This window comes from Pleurodeles waltl, chromosome 10, assembly GCF_031143425.1.
Source record: "Pleurodeles waltl isolate 20211129_DDA chromosome 10, aPleWal1.hap1.20221129, whole genome shotgun sequence".
Lineage (NCBI taxonomy): Eukaryota > Metazoa > Chordata > Amphibia > Caudata > Salamandridae > Pleurodeles > Pleurodeles waltl.
This window is the reverse complement of record NC_090449.1, coordinates 231,699,179-231,724,946: the sequence shown is the minus strand read 5'-3', so window position 1 is coordinate 231,724,946 and position 25,768 is coordinate 231,699,179. Positions and strand designations below refer to the sequence as shown.

Below are 25,768 nucleotides of genomic sequence, written 5' to 3'. Positions count from 1 at the left end.
GATGTGTAGGGCATCAAGTCGAGGCAGTGAATATTCCCGGCAAGGGAATCAATCCCACAGTTCGCCCTATAATCTCCTTGGGGCTAGTGTGTGCCGTGGCCAGCAGCCATGGATTCCTTGCAGTTCGGGGCCCCTAGAAATTGGTTTAGGACACAGAGCCAGGCACGGGGATCCCCAAAGTCAAGCAGCACCACCCGGCTCAGGAGTGGAGAGAAGGAGTCACCAGCAAGAATGTCCCCCAGCAAACTATTTCCACAGCACGAGTGCAGGAGACCCCTCAAGTTATTGTGCCCTCGCAGGCCACCCCGATATCTCCACAGCTACAGTCAGGCCCCTCATCAGCACAAGGGTAAACACAGTAGGTGCGCTGGGTGCAGCGCCACTTTTCTTAAATCGGTCCCCAATGGCTTTTATTAACATGTACCTCTCTTGGGATCGATGAGTGCCTAAGAATTACTTAATGACAAATGAATCACTACATGCACTACAAGCACCTGATATTGGGTACAAATATGCTAGTAGTCTATACTGCCCTTGCAAGCTTTTGTATTTGGGACTAATTATTATGGCAAATATACTCCTGTGGCATGCTTATTGTTGAGAGTGAGTGTGTGGTAATAGTATCGCAACACATCTTACGTGCCTTGTGATTTCCTGCCAGAGACCACCTCATCCCCATGACATTGACTGAACAAGATAATTTTAAAAACATTAGACCTAGAAACTAACATTACTTGCTCAATTATGCCAAAACATAATTTTGTTTGTGTCTTATTTGTAGACATGCACGCCAATCCTCCATGTTTTACTCTTAGTGCAGTTGGCTGACAAACTGTCACCTTCAACTTCAATACCAGCTTCTCTTTACATCAGTTTAGCAGCAACTAACAAGCCAAGACTCTTGGCAGAAATCATGGAGAATAGATACCTTTTGTATTATCAACATTTGGTCCAGTTAATGCATGCTATTAAAACCGAGCTTACTGGTAAGACCTCAGTAAGCAATGGCCTAATATAGTGGTGTGTTCTTCCACCCGATACTCTCCTTATATACATCAGATCTTCCCACTTATTTTAAGAGGATTGGAACATTTCCACCTTCTTTGGGTGGTAACCTTCGCTATGGAGGGGACACAGTCCTAATAGATTTAACAACTATAGGTTTGCAGAAACAATTATTCACTCTGGCAGATAATCCTTCTGCAAATAGCCTTGGAATACATCTTCAAAACCTAAAATATTGATGGTTGAAAGATGTGTCAGTGTCTCCTCATCGGGATGGTGGCTGAGTGGAGTCACACTTGAACGGCCTCATGAACATCAATACCTTGGTGTCAATCTATCAAATAATCTCTTTTTAAATCACATAGCCCTTCACAGATGGCTAGTGTCAATTCCATTTGCATGGAAATGCTACAGTTTTTTAACGAACATGTGACGAGGTATTGCAGCAAAGGGTGTAAACACCCACACTAAAGATACCAGTAATCACACTTTATAGCTTTACATTCATGCTGGGTCTTGTTAAAGTGGTAGATCAATTTTGGACAGCTTACTTACCCTACTAGAAGGCACTTCAATTTAGGATATGTGAGCGGAATAGGGTTTGATTGGTGTAACGTTCAAAGGTTGTGTCTACAAGATACGCTATTATTATTATTATTTGAATTGTATCAGACTCCTACAGGATGGTTAAAACTGTTATTGCTCAAGTTCTAATCCAGGACTCAGAAGATAAATAGTAGTTTTCACTTGTGTTACAATTGGCTCTGGAAGTTTGGAAGCTCACATTTGATGCCTTATCATAGGCCACAAAATAAACTAAAATGCATTTGAAAGGTATCATCTGACTCTTGAGCTATGACAATGACTTGTCTCACTGTCTTAAAATCAAAAGGCTAAATGCAGTACTTTTGTTCATCCTTTCCTGGCGAGATACATTTCTACGTTAAAAGTAATGCTTTTATACTATGTTTAGGATGTGGGCTCTCACACACAAAGAGGGAGAATAATTGGCTCTTACTAACTTGAAGCTAAAGGTAAAAGCTGAAAACTGCGATTTTGCTTTACAGGAACTTCTCCATGTCCTGTTTAATTGTCCTGCATTGTGGTTTAATAGGAAATAGATGCTGAGGCCACTTCCCCATCACTACTATATCTGCTGCCATAAATGTATTGCATTGTCCACATACAGTGAATGTTTCTACTTAAAGAGCAGTTAAAGAGTTTAGCTTACAACAAAATCTATCTTGAGGAAGTAGATGAAGCTGCCCAATTTGTGTCAGAAGAACACAAAAGAATTTGTGGAGGCATAGTTTATTCACAGTCACAGAAGAACCAGGTACCCAAGGGTTGCCCTGCCCCAATTCGCCTACCTCCGCACATGAACAGTGTAGGAAGTGGTTGCAATACAAGGCAAAGTCTAAAACACTGCAGAACTGTTAGATACAAATAATGCAATGCACTTGACAAAATGGTAATATTTACCTAAGTGAAATCAAAGGATATACCGTTTGCAACCAATTAAAAAAGTTCAAGACCATATTGTCCATCTTCAACGCCAAGTCCTCGTTGTACCAACACTTAGCATATCCTCCAGACACATTACTTGGATAAGAGGTAGTTGCACTAGTAGGGGCAGTCTCTTTTTTTCTGATGCTTCTGAATATATAATAGCAGCTTTCTAGATGTTAGGCCACTTATTAATTAGGCCACCGGAGATGTAAGTTCATGAGCTTGGGAATGAAATAACAAACAGCAAAAAGTATAATTCCACAAAGTGTTTGATACAATGTTTGTATGTTATTGGTGAAATGCTGCTTACCTTGAGCAAACTGATTTTCATCTGGCGGCCTGTATGATGTTTGAGGCTAAAAAATAACAATTTGTACATCTTTCATTATATGACTTAAAAGATATTTAATTAAAACAAAATAAAACATCATTTAAAACCATAATTATTTCAGTATCAAGAGATGAATCCTTTAGAAATGTCAACATATTTTTGCATATCAATTATATGTTAAAGGTAATAATGCTATTGTGATACTAACTCCAAGTTAATAGTTTATGTGGCCTCAACAGTACCATTACAAAGCAGGGATCTCTGCAGAAGTGAAAACCATTGACTAATTTGAGAAACACCTGTTAAGTTTAATGCTCCACATTTTTTAAATGTATCACTAGGTTGAGGGGACTTAAAAGTATATGGGAATACATGACAGACATTTCTGAAGAACTTACGCCCATATTTATACTTTTTTAGCGCCGCATTTGCGCCGCTTTTTGATGCAAAAGCAGCAAAACTTACAAAATACAGTTGTATTTTGTAAGTTTGTGCCGCTTTTGCGTAAAAGAATTACGCAAATGCGGCGCTAAGAAAGTATAAATATGGGCCTTAGAGACTCATGACTCCAAAAACTAAACAAAACGATTAAAAGAAAAGCTCACCTGAACACATTGAAATTTCTTTGGGAGTACAGTTGCAGCAGCAACTCTAAAACCATCAGACCTGCTAGCAGATCAGTTTCAGGACATGATGTGCTAAGGCCAAGTTTGTTCTGGAACACCAGGTTAAAGCTCTAGAATTAGGGCATCATTTTGTGGCACTACCACAGGTATTACATGTTCTATCTCTCATTTAATGCATAGTTCTCCAATGAAGTGGAGATTCAGCTAGGTCTGCTGGTCTACAGTTGGTGACATTTAAAATGTAGGTGCAATACAGGAACTGCTTTAGGTATAGAGTCCCACTCTGACCCAAGGAAGGGTTCTCTGATGGAAGAACAATTAGATCTACAACCTTCCTCAATTATCCAATATCTATTCCTTTAGAGGGGTCACACCATGAGATCAATGGTGCCTGTAGCAGGTGGGCAGCTGGAGCTCTGGACATGTAGTCCAATTTAAGAGAGTTATTCAAGACTTTGCCTTGTTACTGAAAATATGGAAAAAGGAGAAGGCCCACTTTTGCTAATGCATGAATTAGGAGGAAAATGTGCAGAATCGTACATGGTCAGAAAATAATACAGGCCTAGATTGTTCATGATGTCCAAATAGAAAGCCCAGGATAGAGAGGATGCAGGGGTGCAAGGACAGGGACAAGCAGAAACATTTATTTATAATACAGCTGGAAGCAGAAAGCCACAGAAAGCTTGAGCCATAACTTGATAACACATGCACAGGGAGGGTGCACATGCTGATCCACGTTCACAAAGGAAAGTGTACACCATGGTGGTTTTGGAAAAGAGAACACAATAAGCTTTGATGCTTGAAGGCCAGCAGCTGTGCAAGGGAAGACAGACAGAAATGTTTCCAAGCGTGACGTTAGCTAAGGAAGGACATACTGATATACTTCAGAACATGAGCTCAAAAGGCACTGTGGTTATTAGCAAATGTGTCCATCACAGATGTGTAACCTTCGCTTTTCTGTAAATGCGTAATTAGATGCTTTCCCAAAGAGAAATGTGGCTTTGTGCTAACATAGGTAGAGATAACAATGTACCAAGCAAGCGCTTAAATCAAAATGAATGACAAGTGATAAGACTCATTCAAGGTATCGTGAGCATATAAAAGAAGCTGTTCGTAATGGCAAAGTTGAGTGCGGTAGTAGTCACAGAGCTGTGTTGACCTCCCGGCTGTTATTCATAAATGCTCATATTATTACAGAGTTATCTCGTTCTTTCATTTACTGAGCCTACAACAGTCTTCTGGATATTTAGTCCTATATAAGAGGGCTATTGTAGATTTTGTCCATTGACCATTCATTTCCAAGCCCATAATGACATGGAGGATATATTGGTACAGACTACAGACAATATCTGGGGCTTTTAAAGAAGATGGAGACGTATCCCGTACACTTGCTATCACTTTGTACTTGCTGTGGTTCTACATTTCAGAAGGGAATAGCCAGTTATCTCCAACTTCTAATTACAATACTTTTTCCTTATTTGTCTATCCCTTCCAGCCCCACAAGTACACTACATTAGGAGGTACATCTCCTTTTCATCTTTATTTTAATTCCCACTTGCAACTTTTAGCAGCAATTTGAACTTCTGGGAAAGCAGGTATTGCAACTGTGTGACCCACCAGTAATCTGTGCATATATGTGCTCTGGTGGTGAGTGCAACCATTATAGCTCTCTTATCCAAATGGGATGGTGGTGAAAGCAGGCAGCTGCAAACACCCATTGTAACAACATAATGACTATGGCATCTTAGCCTTCAACATTTCAACACTAGCTGTTTGATTATCCAGCAGCCATCTTGGGAGGTCCACTCCTTTAACATTGTGGCAGTAATTATTGCACACATAATTGTTGTAAGCTGGTTAATTAGGTCTGTAATTGTTGTATATCATAGTTACTGCTGCAAAAATAACACTTGCCACCCATTTGTAGTTGGTATGTAAAAACATTACACTTGGTGATATTTACAGTCAGTGCCAAACTGAATCCAGACTGCATGTGAACAGATACAATCCTGCTTCATGCAGTAGTTAGAAGGCTGGTCAATAAAATAACACCAGGGTCTGTAGGCATGCTCACGTCTAGTTCATGACACACCACCTAACCCATGAATGCACTATGATGTATAATGCGACCTCTGTGCATGATTGCATTTGACCTGCATGCTAAGGGCCAGATGTACAAGCATTAAAATGTTTGCGGTTCGCAAATTGCAAGTAGCAATCTCTAATATGTGTCACTGTTTCCGATTCTCAAATGGGTCACAAGGGACTTGCCTCATTAATATTCATGAGGCATGTCACAATTTGCGACCCATTGTGAATGGCCAGCCCTCACAGGGATGGGGGCCTGCTGGGTTCAGCAGACCGCCATGTCTGTGACTGCTTTTAAATAAAGCACTCTTTTTTTTTTTTTTAAAGCAGCCCATTTTCCTTGAAGAAAAACGAGATGTATTTACCAAAAAAAAAAAGTTTCCCTTTCATTTTTTCATAGTAGGCAGTGGGACCACTGCCTGCTCTGAAAAAATGCTGGTGCTCCCTTTCACAAAGGGGAAGAGTCCCTTGGGGGTCCTCTGCTCAAGGGATACCGCCAATTTGAAATTGGTGATAACTGAGATTGTTTTGCGACCGCATTCCAATCATACATCCCCCTGTGACTCTGTATTAGGAAGCGAAGCCCTTGGCACGCCCCTTCCTACTAGCGAGTCGCAAACCCTTTTTACGAGTCGGTAATAGGTTTCTGACTTGCAAAATAAGGTTGGAGAGGGTGCAAGGCCACTTTACTGTCGCAAAAGGCAGATTTTGCCGTTTGTGACCACTAAATAGCTTTGTACATCTGGCCCCTAAGTGCCTGTATGATACCACTAAGTAAATAACATGTCGCCCTTGCACTAGAGTATTTTTAGCCTAATTCAATAATACATGTGTGCCTGCATGGATAACTGATCTAATATATGTTTGTATCTATGTGTCTGCAAGAGACTCCTATGAAATAACAATTATATATTGTCTCTGACCTTCAGGGTTCCGGCAGTCTGCAGTTGAGTAGATGAAAGGATAGACTGGACATGTTTAACATTATACCAGTTGCAGTGCCTAGAACCAACATAAGCAAAGGTGTCTCATAGACAGGGATGGCAGAGTAACAGGACCAGCATGGGGATACCCCCAGGCTCAAGGGCTTTCCAAAGCGCTGTGCAGATCTGCTGTGTTGAAAGTTGCAGCCATTGCCTAGACTATGGATTTGCTTTCACGGAAGAGTTTTCTCATTCTGGCATGGAAACCAAGACAATTACAGTATACAGGTTGGAGCAATTATTTATCTGTAACATACAATATTCATGGCTCAATGACTTCTAATGTTTAGGGATGGTAATAAATATTTCTTTGGAAAAATAATACTTTTGCCAGTTGTTTCCAGTTACATGACAGTATTACTGAATTCGGTGCAAAACTGGTAAAACAGAAGGTTCACTAACCTCTTTGAAAGCATTTCCATTTGTATTTGAATGATTTGTACTCGACACTCCACTTGTTTTCTGTAGCTGGTTAAGTTCTTCCAGCAGGAACATTTTTTTCTTCCCTTCCTGTTAAAACACATCCACAGGTTATGTTAAGGGTGCAAATAGTAGTGTTAGAAATCCCTAGGCCATTAATCCAGTATTTGTAACATTTGTAACGTTCATGTTCCACAAAAGGCCCAATTTGCCTCGCTGGAGTTTGCAAGACCAAAAAACAGTAACACGGTAACATATGACTGAACAAGCATCTTTTCTGTATCTTTTGGGAATGGATCAAGGTGGCCATGTTACTCATGTTAACACCCAACTAAAGAAACTGCATTAGTCAAATTAGGCCTTGACTGCAGGATGAGCTGAGCACGATTTCCACTTGAAATTCCACTCTGCTCACTTGCAAGTGGCCTGGTGTCCTGCACACGATTCCCTGTGTGCCACGTTTGTTGCAACTCTGGGCGCACTAAACCTACCCATTCTCTAGGATTGGGGTGTCCGATGTCACTTGAATGGTACAGTGGAAGATTTATTCCCAGTATACTGCTACTACAATGGGCAAATCAACAGTAATGCATTGAAATAAAATCCACAGGATGACTTCACAAATAATGTGCTTTGGAACCTTTAAACCTGGCCCTGATTTGCGTGGAAGCTCAGATTGCATATTCATGGCAATTCATAGAAATGTTCCATTCTGGAAAACAAGATTGACACTGGCTCTGAACGTAGGGCTCCTCAGGGCTGATCAACTGCAAATTCCAGAGGGGTATGTGCATCTGATAAGTACTTCCACGATATTAAGAGTCAAACAAGGGCAAGTACCTGCCATCCTAAAATTCCAATCAATATTCCCAACTCTGCACTTTGTATGCCTGAAGAATAATGATTAAGTAAAACCCTGAGGGATTCAGGCACCTAAGAGGCACAGAATGTGATAAAGAAAAAGTATGCCAAAAACTGCTAACAGAACCAAGGTATAGAACTAACTATGGGTGGGGTGGGTTGAACCGCTCTTGCCAGCACAGTTGCAAATCCCTCCTCATTTCCCAGCATGTATGCATTATAGTTCTAACAGTTCTTTTTCAAAATCACACTTTTAGATATTCAATTTCCCCAAAGATTTAGGCCCATATTTATAATTTTTTAGTGCCGCAATTGCAGGTTTTTCTTGACGCAAAAGCGGCGCAAACTTGCAAAATAGAATTGTGGGGCATATTTATACTCCGTCTGCGCCGATTGTGCGTCAAAATGTTTGACGCACAATCAGCGCAAACGTTGCCCCGTATTTAAACTTTGACGCCCGAGCCCGCGGATGACAAAATTCTGCCGTGTGCGTCATTTTTTGGATGCGGCAGCCCGCCTTGCGTTAATTATATGCAAGGTAGGCGTTCCCGTCCAAAAAATGGCTTAAACGGCCGTGCTTTCGGGCAAAAATGACGCACGGCCGGGAGGCGGAGCCAGAAAATGACGCACAGCCCGATTTGCGTAAAAAATTAACGCCTGGGTCAGGGCAGGCATTAAAATGGGGCAAACACACCTGTATATAATCAGAACACACAGAACAAACAGCAGAGCAGCAGAGCAGCAACAGGGAGCCATGGAGGTGATTCTAATCCAGCATGCACGCAGACGCAGAGCCCAGCAACAACAACAGCAGCTACAACAACACCAGCAGGGACCCCAAAGGCAGCGCAGAAGGCAGGAGAGGATATTCCGCCCAAGAACAACCCTTCAGGGCCTCACGGAACACGACATCATACAGAGGTACCGGTTGAACTGGCAGGCCATTCAGCAGCTGCTGCGAAACATTGAACAGCAGTTGGCCCCCACTTTGGTGACACCCCGCACCATCCCAACAGAAACAAAGCTGCTTGCCGTACTTCATATGCTGACAAGTGGCTCTTTTCAAACAACTGGTGCCCTGGTTGGCAGAATATCACAACCATCATTCTCCGCCTTTTTGCCCAAAGTACTGGATGCCATCATTCGACTGACACCCCGCCACATCTGGTTCCCTAACACACTGCAGAAGCAGCAGGAAACAAAACAGGGGTTCTATGCAATCAGTGGCTTCCCACACGTCCTTGGTGCAATCGACTGCACACATGTACTCCTTGTGCCACCTGCTGCAACTGAACACCTCTACCGCAACAGGAAGCACACACATTCCATCAACGTGCAGGCCATAGTCGATCACCAAGGATTGATCACCAACATCGTGGCTAAATATCCTGGCAGTGTACATGACTCCTTCATCTTCCGTCACTGCACCATCAATCAACACTTCCAGGATGGACGGTATGGCAATGGACTACTTGTTGGTAAGTACAAAAACCTACATATATATACACTGCACAGCAACCCTCTAGGACACACAACACATACACCACAACAGCAACATGTCAACAGGAACACACTGAGGTCGTGACATCGCTAGCCATGTTTCTTAAGTCACCATTGAACCTGTCACACATCGGAAATTACTGTACAGCCTAATGTGAAGACGTCAATGAGTGTGGTCGCCTAAATGTCACCTTGCAATTTGTAAGTGTCCCAATGACCTTTACATTAATACATTGCCTAAGTCTAAAGGTATGGGATGTCCAGGGTACTTTGATATGAACGTGTTAACAACACTTTAAATTTTAACTCTGCATGGAACTATCATCTCACCCCCAGTGAAGACACACGGACACCTGTATCACAAGTCACAATGCTAGGGAGGACACACTGTACTGAAAATCCCAAAACATACTGCTGACAAACGGTTAGCAGACAAACACTTGTTTAGCCAAGGAAACAACACAATGCAGATGGTATAGCCTACAAGCATAGGATGTCACATTAGTACACAAAAGAGTCACAGACAACACAAGACAACTACTGCCATTAAAGGTCTTTTCAATAGTGCCATCTACATCAACATGATCCCATTCATTTTCTCTTGCAGCTGATCAGTGGTATGGCATCCAGCCATGGATTATGACACCATTTGGCAACCCGAGTACAGCTGCAGAGCGTGCATACGGGGCCCATAGGAGGACACGCAGCATTGTCGAGCGGACCTTCGGCATCCTCAAGTCAAGGTTCCGCTGCCTCGACATCACTGGTGGTAGCCTCCTATATTCCCCCGAGATGGTCTGTAGGATCATCCTCACATGTGCAATATTTCACAACATTTGTGTCAGAAGAAACATTCCCCTCCTGGAACCAGAGCCACAAATGCCTGAAGAGGAGGAAGAGGAGGATGATGGCCTGCAACAGGAGGGGGAACTACAGAACACAGCTGCTGGTATACGCAGGCGGCAACAGATTGTAAATAATTTCTTCTGAATATGATCACCTTCACCACTTTAGTTAACTAATGTAAATAAACACCTATTATAATCACCATATCATGGTCTGGCTATTCCTTTTTACACACCTTCATCTCTACTTATCAGAATAAGAGTGTTGCCTCATGGAGCATTGCTGAGATACTGAGTAGGACACAGAACATCCCAGAGCTTATGTGATGCCTAACATACAATGGTCACATACACACACACTCTTAATGAAATATATCATGTACATATCTCCTTTGAAGGCCTATAGCAGAGGACCACAACTATTTAACACATACATGTTGAAAGCAAGGTCCAACGCAGCATATGGCACACAACTATGACACCATCACTCAATAAGGGGAAAACAAGCCTCATACATGAGGCAGTCAATGTGCTTTGGCATCACTAACAGGAATGTCTGACAAGACCCTTGACAGCAGTTAGTCCAACTGCATCCAATATTTGCAAGGAATATCTGTGACTAGAGTTCCATAGAAGCAGAACATAGACAGCACAAGTGCCACACATATGACATGCATTGCGCACATGACATTCCATGTACATGTCAGCCCATTTCCGAACTCATCACACACCCATGCACCTGGTCACAACCCACCTGTCGGAAGAGGTCCCTGGAATACTAAGATGTGTACCCTGATAATACCTCCTCTACAAACACAGACCAACATTAGCAAACCAGTGTGCTACACCCTTTACTAAGGTATGCCATTGTCAAAGAACATCTGACTGCATGGACGTCAGGTCAATTTATTCACTGTCTTCTAGTTTCAAAGCCCTGTTAGCACATGTAGATTGCTTCCCCTTGTCTTTTGGCCTCTAGAATGCAAGTCTCACCTACAGGACTGGTGAGAAACAGATGCAGCCCACACCTGTGAATACCTCCATGCACACCACCCATTACAAAAAGCACTGCCCCTGATGATGCCTGGAACAGCATAGTAGTAGCCATTATTGTCAAATACATCGTCAACCATTAATAGTAATTAAGCCATGTAACACAGCCCTGGGGTTCATTTGTCACCTTCAAAAACACAGAACATATACAGATTGACATGTCAACTGTCTAGTTTGTCCTCCAAACAGTCTCAGTCAGACCACTGATTATGTAACTTGTCCAGTAGCTGGCTCCTGAATCATCTTGCATTCTGTCAGCCTGACTGGAAACTGTCTGTGCGTCACACTAAAGTATCCCTGTATCTACATATGTACCACACTTGCGTTGGCAAACCTGCCATTCATCAGGGGGCATTGGGCATGGGCTTCTACCATGCATACACAAATACATTGTATAGCATCATCTGCCTTTTAACTGCACCATTTGAGTTAAATCCTCTTGGAAATGCAAAATTCCTGGCCCATCCCTTTTCTGGGTTGCATTTATGCATGAATGACAAAGTGTGACAGTGTCCCAGGGTCATAGGCAGGGCTTGGGTACAGGGCTTTCAGCACAACCAGCAACCTCTGATAATGTACATGACTAATACACAAATGTCAGAACCATGACAGTTCACACACAGCATCACAGTGCGCACAACATAGTGATGGGCCGTGTGTGCTGAATAGCTGCTAGAATAAACAGCACAGAGGCTATGATGTTCCCAGATGCAGTGGGAAGTACAGAGGCCAACCTGTGTACAAATGTTGTAATGACACCTGCCGGAACATGACAATTGAGATATTATCTCACTCAGCACACCAAGGTTGCCCTGTTGACTGTCTCATTACACATCGTTAGTTACAGGGTGTGACCATCCACATGTTGGTTCACATGTACACATCTACTTTACTCACATTGATCAACAAAAGGATACTCAGTAGTTACAGGAATAGCTGCCACTGACACATGATGAGTCCTGGTCCGAACTGTGACAAATTACATCCCAAAAAATCTACAGGATCATCATTGGACCACACACATGAACAAGACACCTATGTGCAAATGATCACTGGAAATATGTGGACACGTGCTGTCTTGTATGCTGGTCCACCACAGCCACTTGATAGTTGGGGCTTACTTCTATGGCCTCAACTGTGGTGTCATCATACATATGAGATTGACCCTTGTCTGTCTGTGCAAACAACATGGTACCCACTTCCTCAATGCATGTGTATGACTCACTGTGGGATTCATCAACTAGTGCCTAGGAAGCTCTTACCAATACTCTAGGACATAGGATGTAGAAATTGTGGACCTTTGACATGAACATGTGTCTGCCATCCATCTGGTGCCTGCTATGTCACATGTGGTGTCTACGTGACCCTAAAACTTGGAAGTATACTTTGCGGGTGTTACATGTATGACTAACACATGCCCTTGCTCATTCCAATTTTTACTTGCATCTTAGGGTTGGACACATGGACGTCACATTCATACAACCAAATGTACAATAATGCTTCATGTGATGTACACACACACCTGGTCAACCAACAAATTAGTTGTCAAATCACACACTTTGAGCCAAAGGCAATTAGGTATTGTACATATGTTCGTCACATTGCTATCCTCTCCTTATGGCAAACATGCACAATTTGTGCCATACATATATGTGGGCCACACATATGACCATCTATGACATCAGCCAACTGTAAACATACTGTGAAGGGTGTAGTGGATGATGTTCCGCTGCAGTATGATGTCACACATGTAAACATACACCATCAACACCATACTGTCTTCAATTAGCCAATCTCTGATGTGTTCCAAATGTAAAATAACCAAAAAACATGTATAAATGCCCCAAACCAGTTAATGCACTGTAATTTTGACGTCCCTAGCGGTGTGCGTCATTTTTTGTTGCACAAAACTGTATTTGCGTCGTTTTTTTTGACGCACAGGAGTGAAATATAGCCCGCATCCAGATATTTGTACAGTCCATGTATCATTATGTGGATGCGGGTTAATATTCACGTCTGTGCGTCAAAAAAAATGACGCAAATACAGTTTTGTGCAACAAAAAATGACGCATAACGCGAAAAAGGCAGGACTTTTCATTCAGGAAGTGATGTAATAGGATATCCTGTTTACAGATCTTGTACAGTGGGTGTACTTTCACTTTCACTTTGCAGCCTATGATCCTTCTAGACTGTGTGGCTGTGTAGAGAGTGTTGTCCAGAGATTTTGTGCTGTATTTGTCCTGTGTGCTATCTGTAAAGTCCTTTTGTGAAATAAATTTTGTTTGTGTATACTGTAGTACTGTGTTTTGTCTACATTTGTCCATTTATCTTGTGTATTTCTTGTTTGTGGGAGTCTTTTGTGGGTAGTGTTAATTTGGGGATAGTTGGGCTCTTTTAGTATTTAGGATTACTTTTTTTCTGTCTTTTTACCCCTACTTTCACCCATTTCCTCTTTCTATTTCTTTTACCCCTATTCCTTCACTTCAATTAGAAGTATGTCTGGTAGGCCACGTCTTGGCAGGATGGGGGAAGAGGAGTTGGGGGGCTTCATCTGGCTGGTGACACATTTCTTGCCACTCATGATCCAGGCACGGGGCAGGGCCATACAGGGGTACCCGACAGAGGCGCGCAGAATCCGGTGGGGAAAGGTGCTGCATCACCTGCAGCGTGTGTATGCCAGCCAGAGGAGTGACCACAAGCTGAAGCACCGGTGGCCTGACCTCATCACCAGGGCGCAGGATCTCTTGGACCACCTGGGAATCATGATTGGTGGCACTGTCGGTGAGCACGACTATTCTTATTGTGCACAAATGAATGCTCTGTTGTGACATCAGTGAATTAGTGCAATGTCTGCCAGCTAACTTGATGACTGTGTGTAATTTTGGGGACATATAAGGGGATCATTGATGCACTATGGCAAGGATCACAATTGCTAGATGTCTGGTAGCACGTCCTCAGCAAACTTACAGGTAACTTTACCAAGAAGGAAATTGGTGCGGCCTTTCTGTCAGCACAGCTAACAAAATAGGGGCCAATCATGTCTATATAGGGTATTATTGACAGAGAAGTACAGATGTACCAACATTTAGGCCAACTATGTTGACACAAATTGCTAGACTGACTTTAGAATCACTACATGATGCTCAAAATGTGTGCTGCCTTCACGACAATTTATAATAGCAAAGTGGCTCAAACATTGGTCTCATGTGAGTCTGGTGAGTGTGGGAGGAAAGCGTTCACAGAAGTACTATGAATGTGTGGGATTATTGTGTTTCTTAATCTTTTAGGATAAATGTCAGTTCATGATTTGAATACATTGTGTAAAGGTGTAAGGTGCCCTCAGCTAACATTGTAAGATGTTTGTTGGAATCTGTTGAGCCACAATCCAAATATGGATGGCAGTCCAAGTGTATGCACATGGCTTTACATCTCCATGGTTGGTGCAAATCACCATAGCTGGGCCACATCAATTGACTATAATGTAACAACAGGATGGCTTACAGGAGTCCTTGCCCCTCCCTCTGTACATTGGGCCTATGTGCACTAAATGTGTCATGGCCACAAGGCATGTTTGACTGGTAATGCAGTCCTCAAGTAACTAGGCGTTGGATGTTTCTCTTGGATGCACATGATGAGACTATTACACTCCATATTTTTTCGTGCTCACCAATTATGGGTCAAGTTTGCAACCACAAGATTGTTTGGGCCAATGTATGTGTACAGATATGTGTGTAACTGTCACAGGAGACCCATGCTATGTACAAGTTGGCCGTGAAATATCAGATGCAGTACAAACATGTCTGAATGGCTGCCATTTACTTATTCAGCCTACACATTGTAAATGATACTGAAAATGTTGCACTGTGCACAGGTTTTGAGCACATTTCTTCCTTCCATACCTTACAAGTGGACCGGCGCCCTACACTGTGGGAGAGGTGGCGACATTTGAGGACCCCGACCACTACACTAAGTGTTGATATGTCTGTTATGTGTTGTGTTTGCTGGTTATGGACTCGTGTGAGTTGGACGCATAGCAAGGTGTGATGCTGTGGTCAAGTGTTTCACTTGTTCCATGAGTGGGAATGCAGTTTTCACATGTTTTGAGTTAGCCAATGCGTATCCAATGGTATCATGTAGGGATTGTAGGACATCCCTGTAGGCCCCACTGTGAGTACAGGGGATAGTCATGTCTCTGACACTTGTATCACCAAGAGTCGCAATGGAAGTCAGCCCCTATTTAGTCAGCCTGTCAGACCCACATTCTCTAAGATTGGTGGAGCTAATAGCTTCCCAATAGACATCTTCTTCACTATTTACCTACGTAAGTTTGAAACAGTAGGTAGAACCTTCTAGCAGCATGTACTTCCACATGTAGTGCATCAAGTCTGTGGAACCTGAGTGTAATGGCCTAGGTGTGCATGCAATTCATGATCATGGGTGTTCTAGCAACTCTGTGTCCGATGTAAGTCAGGCCTCACTGGAAGTATATGTTGTGTACTAAGTTCTGATTTTCCTGACATGTCTGACCCTATGAGTGCTCTAGGGTTTGCTGACTCCAAAATGTAGATAGACCTTACCTGTGGTGTGTCTGTAGAGACAAACATGTGTGGATTAGCCTATACACTCCTCGGTGTACATGTTGTTGGCAAATTATAGTTGTATATCCACCGCCCCCCCTCAAACATGGCCATGGGTTTGTAAATGGGGTACCTAGTATTGATGCTACCAGTATGTTACACATACCTGTGAAGAAGTGACGGTTTTGTTGCATACTAGTATACACACTCAGGTTTGGCACTTGGTACCATACTGGAAAGTCCAGTTACAACTTGCAGACCATGTGGCTTTAGTTTTGCTTTCCATACACTGACATTTGTATCCCAGCTCTTGGTGGAGGATATGCAGCATGATTCTTAGAGGTTAACTGTCAGAACTCAGATTGCAAGTCAAGGCCAGTTGTTACCCATCTTGTGGGTTATGAATGTGCTTTGTGTGATGTGACCTTTGTTGTCTGGCCTGCCTTGTACTTCCTCAGGGACATTCAATGCTCTGTATCGTGATATGAGCTTTTAGAAGTACAGTAAATGTATTGTCTGATTAACTTGCTGTGCTGTTTCACACAATGCAGTTACTAATGTGGCATATCTGCATTTGCCTTCACAGCAGCTAACATGACTCCAGACCAGGTCCGTGAATTTCAGCGTCGGGCCATGCGATACCAGCACATGCTGCTGGTGGAGTCGGGGTTCCGGAGGATGGCCCGGCGATATCGCCATGAACGTGCCTCCGGGGCATGGCGAGCCTTCCCACAGAGTGGGCCTACTGTGCCCACCACAGCCAACACAGAAACAACCACCAATGAGAGCAAGATGGCCCCACCCACAGCTGCCTTTGTTGAATCAACATCTGCTGGACTTCCTGGCCCCAGCATTGCCACCGGTGCAGGACAGCCCACACAGACCTCCTCCACCGGTACCCAGACTGCCACTGCTCCAGCTGTTGACCCTGCCGCCTTCAATGGACTTGAAAACAAGATGGACAAAGTGCTGCGCAAGGTGAGCCACCTGAGCCGGGATGTGCAGCACATTAAACGGAGGGTCAAGGATATCAAGAGGACCCTCCGGAGGGCCAACCTCTAGACATTTGAATAGATGGACATGATACCCTCCCCTCCCTCCTCTTTCCTTGTTCTTATACTTAGTGGGCTTAGGGGGCTTAGTGTTAGGTTAGTATAGGCTGTTAGTTTAGTCAGTGTTAGTGGGTGGAAGGTAGGGGGTCCTGCTTGTTTCTTTTTTGACTTATTACATGTGTGGGTGGGTGGGGGGGCTATGTTGGGGTTCTTGTGAGTAATAAAAAATAAAAATAAAAAAAAAGCAAAAAACATAAAAAAACAATTTACCCAAAAAATATATATATTTGTTTCGGATAGTTTAGTATGTGTTTAGGTTAGTATGTGTTGTCCTCAATGTGTCCCGACTCATAAGGAGGGTGGGGGGTAGATGTTTAGAACATTTCGTTACATGTGATAAGTAAGTGTAGCTTAGGTTAGTTAGGGACAGTTGTGGGTAATGAGTAGTCAGGGTAGATTAGGGTAGGTAAGATTTTTCCCTAAGTTTCCTCATCTATGGTTAGCTTTTAATAAATATTTGGTTACCCCTTAATAGTATGTGTTGAATGGTACTTGATCGTGGGTTTGGATTCTGTGTACATCTCTTTTGTACTATAACATCTGTGTCCAATGCTACAAACAAATCCCAACTGAGCTGTACGATTGGCAGCTAACCCAGAGCTACCTTGCAAAGTGTCTACCCTTTGTTGCAACCACCAATCACAGTTAATACGGATGACAATGTGTTTCTGTTGATAAGTGTGTTTTCAAAGTCACTAACAGTGCTTCCAGACTTGATATTGGGGAAACAGTTTTAGGACTGACTGCAGTGTGATGATCATGCACACCCTTATAAGATGAGTTCTCATTGGCAATCTTGTATTCTTGTCTTCATACCCTCATACATCATTTGTGACACAGTTCGGCATGATTACCTATTTGTACGTTAACTCAGACACCTTCATTTGTGCAGTTTTTTTTGTGTTTACTTAGATTAGTGTGGCATGTTTATTGTGTTATTTTTGCACGTTGACAACATTTAGCGGGCACTATTTGATGACTTAGTTATCCCCTGAGGAAGCATTCTTCTGTCCAACACAGCATGGTGGTGTATGGTTTCTCACTTCATCAGATTATTCCCTCAGGATGGGCAGAGTATGATGCAATCATGGTCACTGTGCAGATTTCTCTAACTACATAATATCTGGACAGTTGTATTGACAAGCTACGTTATTTGACAGTAGGGACATTTCAATTATCTACTGCGCAGTTGATATGTCACATTACCCAGAGACAGATTTGTTGTGTAAGTGCTATTTATTGAAAAGTGCTGTAGTGCTATATGTACATTGTCCATGACTGTGAGTTCATTATAGTGATATCTTCAATTGTGATCCAACACAAGGGTTTACCAAAATGCTTTTGTCATGCTGGGGTTGCTGTTTCAGACAGTGCAGAGGGACAGACTTAGCCAATGAATAGGAGAGAGACAATCACTGGGCTGGGTGACAAGATATACAGTGGTTTGCAGAACAGTGCTTGAGTACAGTTGTTGCACGACTGGCAAGTTACAAAGCGCAGGACCTTGGTAAATGTCGGCCATGTGGCAGGGACTAGTGCTTCCGGGTACTTTTCCTTGTGAATGTGATCTGTTCCATGTCTTCTTATGTGTGTGTTGCCTCCTCTGTCCTTGTTGTTGTTGGTTGTGAAGGGGCAACACACACCTCAGTGTTAGAAGACGTGGAGTCAGACATCCCGGTGGCTGCTCCCTGTGAAGGTCTTAAGGGCAGTACTGCTGCAAGGAGGGCCTGCTGGTTCTTGAGAATAGCAGCCACATCACGATGATAGGCAGCCAGGTCGGCCCTGAGGGGTTCAATGTTGCATTCGTGCACATGTTGACAGGATTGCTGTTGTAGGTGTTGGGTCAACTGTATTACAGCTGTGCTGATTTCCTTCTGGGTTTTCTGCAGTTCCTGCAAGATAGATGTTAGGGCTTGCATAGCTTCTGCCTGATCTGCAGATGACATCATGCACGAACGCACCCCCTCAAGGATGGCTGCCATATTTTGCATCCCCACCCGCACCTCCTTGGCCAGCTCCCGCTGTACTCCAACTACAGTTCTCTCAAAGCTGGTGCCAGTGTCGTCTGAGTCCTCAGCTGTACTGGAGCTGGCAGGTCTTACAATTGGGGTGGTGGGTGGATCCTCTGCGATGGCTGCTTGTTCTGTGCTCCTCCTTGTGACTGAAGGTGGGGTCTGGAGGGTTTCAAGGACCTTTTGGATAGTCTCCTGGGGAATGTTTATTGGCTCGTCATCCATGTCATCAGGGAAATCTAGGACAGGCATATCGGCAGGAGATCCACCTTCCTCTGCAATGAAACAGGGTACAATTAGTGTGTCTGTGTTGTGACAATTTTGACGTGACGTACCTGCCTTTTGATGAATTCACTTTGTGATCTTGTTTTGTATTAATATCTGCAGTCCTTCAGATGGGCATTGTTTCAGGCCTATGGCCCACCTGTGTGTCACATGTATGTTATTGAGTTATCAGACTTGTCAGCCTCATCGCCTCTAGGTGTTGGTTTATGCCAAATCGAGAATTGCCACCTTCTTGTCCTACTCGACCCTCCGTGTATATCCATTCTCATGGTGAGACCTTTCCCTGGCTGTGGGTGTTCTTATGGCCCTGGCAGTACACTTAACTATCAGGACCTGCCCCAATCCCTGATCGTTCACATCGACATAAATGTAATTGACATGTGGCATATCCTAAGCATGGCAATGTTATGATCTGATATGGATGTTGACATTGTTAATGTGTCCTGCTGATGTTGGGTAATGTGTGTTACATTGGATTGCCCTGATAGTCGTATCAGTGTCCTATTTCGTCCTCTGACTGTGCAGGTGTATTTCAGTGACCAGTTACATGTGTACCCTCCTCAATGCTGTTGTCTGAGCAGTATGACATTTGTGATGTTGCCTTGTTACCCAGGCACAGGATGGGCCCTGACATATGTAGCATGGGTGTGTCCTTAGTGCTGTGTAGCTCCTATTGTTGTTTACTTTGGCTGATGTTTGTGACAACTATGGGCATTGACATTTGACAGTACTGGGGCCTTTGTCTTGTTTCAGGAGATTGTTGCAGATGTCATCCTCACCCCCTAATTTAGGTATGTATGTTCCATGGGGAGGTTACTGCCATTGGCTACTTGAGCTGCACACAGATCAGAGGTGGTAGTGGCAACTGTTGTTGCAGTTACATTGCAGTTGTCGGTTTGGCTAGAGGATTGCTAATAGGGCCCTAGTTAATGTAGGAGGTATGTTGGCTGACGAATGCCAGGATGTCAGTTTGACGTAGTGGCCTTCCCTCCTGTCGTGGCTTTCCCTTTGCTCCATCGTTGGCATGACAGCATGCCCCATGGGACGGTTGTTGATGTTGTGTAATGGTGTGCCCCAGGTCTTCTCAGAACGGGCCATGCCCCCCTGCCGTGCCCCTTTACCCATGCCACTCCATGTATATGATGACTTACATGCAATGTGTAGTAGGTATTCCCCCACCCCCGGTTGCAGTTGACATTAGTGCATTTCAATTCCCCATGCAACCTACCCTGCATGTGCGCTGTCTCCTGGTAGTCTGTGCTGTCCTGTCCTTGAATCCCTGTGACGATCTCCTCAGGGATGACGGCTGTGACCATCTCCTCCATGTGGTCCAGGGCCTCCTGGTGTGCTGGACTCCCCCCTCCAGTCTGCAGTGCTGCCTTCCTGTTCCTTGCCATCTTTTCCTTGGTCCTGCGTTTGCAGTCATGCCAGCGTTTCTTGCACTTGATGGCTGTTCTGCGTACTTCAGCCACACTGTTAATCTTGTCGACAATTTGTTGCCATATAGCTTCTCTCCTACTGAGTGGCAACTTTGAGGTGACAAACAGTTGGTGCTGGTGTTCCATCACCTCTTTAACCAGGATTTCCTGCTCCTCTGCACTGAAGCAACACTTTCTTTTCTTCTTAGAAGTGTCCTGGTTCTTGTGTGGGTCCTCCTGGCTGGTTCCTGGCCTGCTGTCATCTTCCTGGGGTCTGTAGTGGCATCTGGGATCCATTTTGGCTCTCCTCTGTCGAACTGGCAGTGTTCGCGTTTTTTTTTTACACTGTTGCGTCAAAAACGGCGCATATCCGGTTTGTGGTGTCGTAAATCGACCCACAGGCATTTCCGCCGCATTAACGTTGTTTTCCTTTACGACTTGACGCCGCGGTGTGCGTTAAAAATAATGACTCCCACCTGTTGTTTGCGCCGCCGTGCGTCAAAGTATAAATATGACGCCCGCACGGCGCACCAAAATGGCGTTAGCCGGCGGTAATATTTTTGAAAAAAAGTATAAATATGGGCCTGTATTTTGTAAGTTTGTGCAGTTTTTGCATCAAAAATCGGCACAAATGCAGCGCTAAAAAAGTATAAATATGGGCCTTAAATTGGTGCCATGGCTTTGTTTGGTGCACTTCTGGCAGCAAACAAAGGCTACAAGATACATAGAAGTTAATTTTTGCACTGGGTCGAGCTCATTTGCAATGGGCAGAGTCCCAGTGCAAAAGCATGAGTGTCGCCCTTGTGAGCTAAGGCCCATATTTATACTTTTTGATGCAAAACTGCGTTTGCGCAGTTTTGCGTCAAAAGGTATAGCGCCTGCCTGCAGCATTCCAGAGCGCCAGCCGGGTGGCAAATATATGGAATCCTGCGAGCCGGCGCAAAAGGGTGGGCTAGCGTCTAGAAAAATGACGTTAGTAGGGTGGTGGTGGCAGTATGGGGGAAGGAGGTTTTGCACCCAAAAATTACATTAGGCTGGTTAGAGGCAAAAAAATGCCTCTAACCAGCCTAACGTAATTTCCTGACGCGAAACCATCCATACCGCATGTCTCCTGTCTCATAAAAGACAGGAGTCATGCCCACCACCCCAGTGGCCAGCACAGGGGACAGCAATGAATAAGACAAAAATTCCTTTATACCTTATATGCCAATGTTAAAAACGCAACATTACTTTTAATTAAGTTGTGTATCGTTAAGCAGTTAGGAATAGTTCAATAAATGATAAAGCCAGTATTTAACAGCTAACAATGTTTAAAACGTGATTTCCATTCTCCTTGTATACCAATATTAAAACACATTGGGCCTGATTACGACCTTTGCGGTTGGGATACAACGTCACAAATGTGACAGATATCCTGCCTGCTGTTTTACAAGTTCCGTAGGATATAATGGAACTTGTAAAATGGCGGACAGGATATCCATCACCTTTGTGACGGAGTATCCCAACCGCAAAGGTCGTAATCAGGCTCACTGTCTTCTTGCACAGTACAATAAGATAAAATTCAATAGACAGTAGAACTGATTTTTGAAGGCTAGCAGTTTAAAGACTTGGCAGCAAGTTCATGGCAATCCCCAACGGTTAGGAAACAGCAATCAATAAGCAACTAGGCAGTTATAATATATAGCTCAATCAACATTCACACTGACGTTAGAAGGTCAGCGGCTTAAATGCTTATCAACAAGCTCATGGCAGTCCCCATAAATGAAAAATAGCAGTCAATGTGCAAAATAGGTAAAAGTGTTTAAGCGATGAATGTAGATTTTCCAAGTATTTTATGATGGAAAGTCTTAATTTTATTAAAGACACGGAGGCGAGTATTATGCTTTCTTTTCCTGCTTTATTTTAATAGCAGCCAATCCCAGAGGTTTGCGCAACAAGCAACCAATGGGAGGTAAGACTAATAACATTAACCAATCAGTACACTGTAAAAGATAACATATACCAATCCTGACTGCAGGCAGCCCTCTTTTCGGTTGCGAGACAGTCAAGAAACAGATTTGAATAAAGGCACTATACAACAAATTAAACATATTGCCAGGATTAGAGCAAAAAAGTCTTGAATTCTGTCCAAGTTAGGTGAATAGGACGGCTTGACGGGATGATGGATGCAGGGATCTGAGATCAATGGAGGTTGCGGTGAACGAGTCTTTCGAGGAGAATCGGCATCCAATGAATTAGGTTGAAGAGGATGCTGGAGCGTTGGTATTAACTAGAGAGGGTGGGAGAGAACAACGTTAGTACAATAAGCGGTGGGATAATACTCACCTCCGTGTCTTTAATAAAATTAAGACTTTCCATCATAAAATACTTGGAAAATCTACATTTTATGACAAGACCGGAGGCTCCTATTATGCTTGTTTAAAGCATGTTAACTACAATAGAAGTTGCTGAACTAACAGGTTTACAATAAAATGTGCGAAAAGTAGAATCATTTGACCAATCTGCCGATCTTAGAATATCTTCCAATCGTGAACCAGCCCAAAAGGCTTTTGACGCCATGGCACCTCTAGCAGAATGGGCGCCAAATTTTGAAGTATCAATGCCCGCTAGGGACATCACCCATTTGACCCAACGAGCCAAGGTAGGGGATGATACAGGTTTATAGGGTTTCCTAAAGGAAATTAAGAATTGGGAAGCAGAAGATGTTCTAAGATCAGCCGTTTTCTGTTCATAAACCTTTAAACAGTTTCCCACACAAAGTTTTGGATGGTTTGGAAAAAAGGGATAGAACACAGAAGTAATATTGGTTTTGGTACGACGAGACACATTGAACAGAATACCAGTAGGAGTGAGGTGACAAGCCGAGATATCTAGGGCTTTGACATCTGACAAACGTTTGATAGAGACAAGACAAAGTAACATTGTTAGTTTGGCCGAAAGCATTTTCAAATATAAGGAGTTATTATCCTGCCAAGAGACAAACATTTGTAGGACTAGGTTCATATCCCATAACGTGGAGTATTTGGGAATTGGGGGATTGGAGAATTTTACTCCTTTTAAAAGACGACAAATAATAGGATGTTCTCCTACGGGTTTCCCGTTTATAAACGGGTGATGTAGAGATATCGCTGATCTATATAGGTTGATGGTTCTGTAAGATTTGCCGGCGCTAGCTTGAGAGGCAAGAAAATTAGCTATCAAAGTTAGATCTGCTGAAAAGGGATCACATGCTTTTCCCAAACACCAACTAGACCAGATGGACCAAGCTGATTTGTAAGCCTTGGAAGTGCCTGGAGCCCAGGAATTGTTGATGTAGGTTGAAGCCTCGAGTGAAATTCCTGGATAAGATGAGGAAGACCTGAGACTTTCCAGGCAGATAGGAGAAGGGTTTTGTTGAGAATGAGGTCGTGGGGAAGACCTTGAGGATTGAGAAGAAGGGAGGGGAAGGAGGGCAGAAGGACAGGGAAGTCGACAGCTAATTCTAAGAGAGTGGGATACCACACTTGTGCTTGCCACAACGGGACTACTAAAACTACTGTGGCTTCTTGACGCCGGAGATGGGTGAGGACTCTGTTTATCATGATGAACGGAGGGAATGCATAATGCGTTGTGTGATGCCACTGTTGAAGAAAGGCATTGGTCGCTAAAGCGTGAGGGTCTGGTCTCCAGCTGAAGAAACGAGGAAGCTGTGTGTTCAGACGGGATGCGAATAGGTCTGTATGGGAGGGACCCCATTTGCGATGGATAGAATTGAAGACTGAAAAGTGAAGCTTCCAGTCGTTGTAATCGGAAAGATGACGAGAAAACCAGTCTGCAACTGAGTTGAGAGAACCTTGCAAGTATTCTGCTTGAACTGAAATTTTTCGGTGAAGGCAGAATTCCCAAAAGCTCTTTGCTAGTTCTGCTAGCGGTTTGGATTTGGTACCGCCAAGGTGATTGATGTATTTTACTGCTGTGAGGTTGTCCATACGAAGGAGTACGGAACAAGAGACTCTGTTCTTGGTGAAAGTTTTTATTGCAAAGGAGCCTGCAAGCATCTCTAAATAACTGATGTGCAATGAAGTCTCCTGTCGAGACCATGTGCCTCCAGTCGATATCTGCCCACATCTTGTGCCCCAGCCTGTTAGGCTTGCGTCAGATTCTAAGACAAGATCTGGGACTGAGGCAAAGATGGTCCTGCCATTCCAGGCTTCGAGATGGTCGAGCCAACATTGAAGTTCTGTACGGGATTCGAGGTCGAGGGGGATGAAATCTGAATAAGCAAGACCTTTGCGTAGATGACGAATTTTTTATCTCTGAAGAGCCCGATAGTGAAGAGGGCCTGGAAAAATTGCCTGGATTGATGAAGAAAGAAGACCTACAATCCTTGCAAGAGACCTGAGCGAGAGAGAAGTCTGCTGTAGAGATAGGGTTATCTCTGATTTGATATTTTTTATTTTTGAGGTCAGGAGTTGAAGGAGACCTTGAGAGGAATTGATTAGGAATCTGTCAGATCTGTCAGGAGGTCCAAATTCTCGGGATCTGTACGATGCTGAGTAAGGGTCCCACTTCCAGGCAACACCAAAGTCAGATGCTGTTATAGCGCTGAACTAAGGAGGGGCCCAGCCGGGGGAAGGGGTTTATGGAAAGGGACTGCCAGGAAGGAGATCTGAAAAGGAAAAAGTTAATACCTAATCCAGTAATAACTTTTACTCAAATAACACATTGCTCAAAAAACAATCTCACTAATATCTTTTCCCTTTTTGGAATGACGGGATTCTCCTACGGTTGATTTCTCCAGTTAAATTCTACACAAAAACTATTTCACAAGAAAATTGTCTCATTATCCTGAACCACTAAAACAACATAAATCCTTTGAATTCCTTTGTTATTAGAAGATAAAATATAATGTTGTAGTCTTTTTCTTAAATATTAAAAGAATCATTATCTTTCATGAATAAACAGGATTTATCTTAAAACACTTTCCTTTTAAAGAAACACACTGATATAATCTCTAGTAACACTCAGAAAACAGAACATCTATTTATCACAGTTCCTGGAAAGAACAATTTTGCTGTTCGTTGACAAAAGCTTCAATTATTTCCACTAGCAATTCCTTTCAACAAAATCAATAACTCAGGGCTACAAGGTTTATAGCGATTCC

The 25,768-nt window shown here is 43.3% G+C and overlaps 1 protein-coding gene across 4 annotated transcripts in view; it reads right to left on the bottom strand.

Annotated features, from left to right (window-relative positions):
* Nucleotides 1-25,768, bottom strand: part of TMC5 (transmembrane channel like 5) — a 413,711-nt gene that overhangs the window by 6,479 nt on the left and 381,464 nt on the right. For all 4 annotated transcript variants that reach the window (XM_069210234.1, XM_069210235.1, XM_069210237.1 and 1 more), the window contains exons 20-21: nucleotides 6,945-7,052; nucleotides 2,825-2,870 (exon numbers count right to left, since the gene is read on the bottom strand). In XM_069210234.1, the coding sequence (XP_069066335.1) occupies nucleotides 2,825-2,870; nucleotides 6,945-7,052 (154 nt within the window). The remainder of the gene's footprint in view (nucleotides 1-2,824; nucleotides 2,871-6,944; nucleotides 7,053-25,768) is intronic.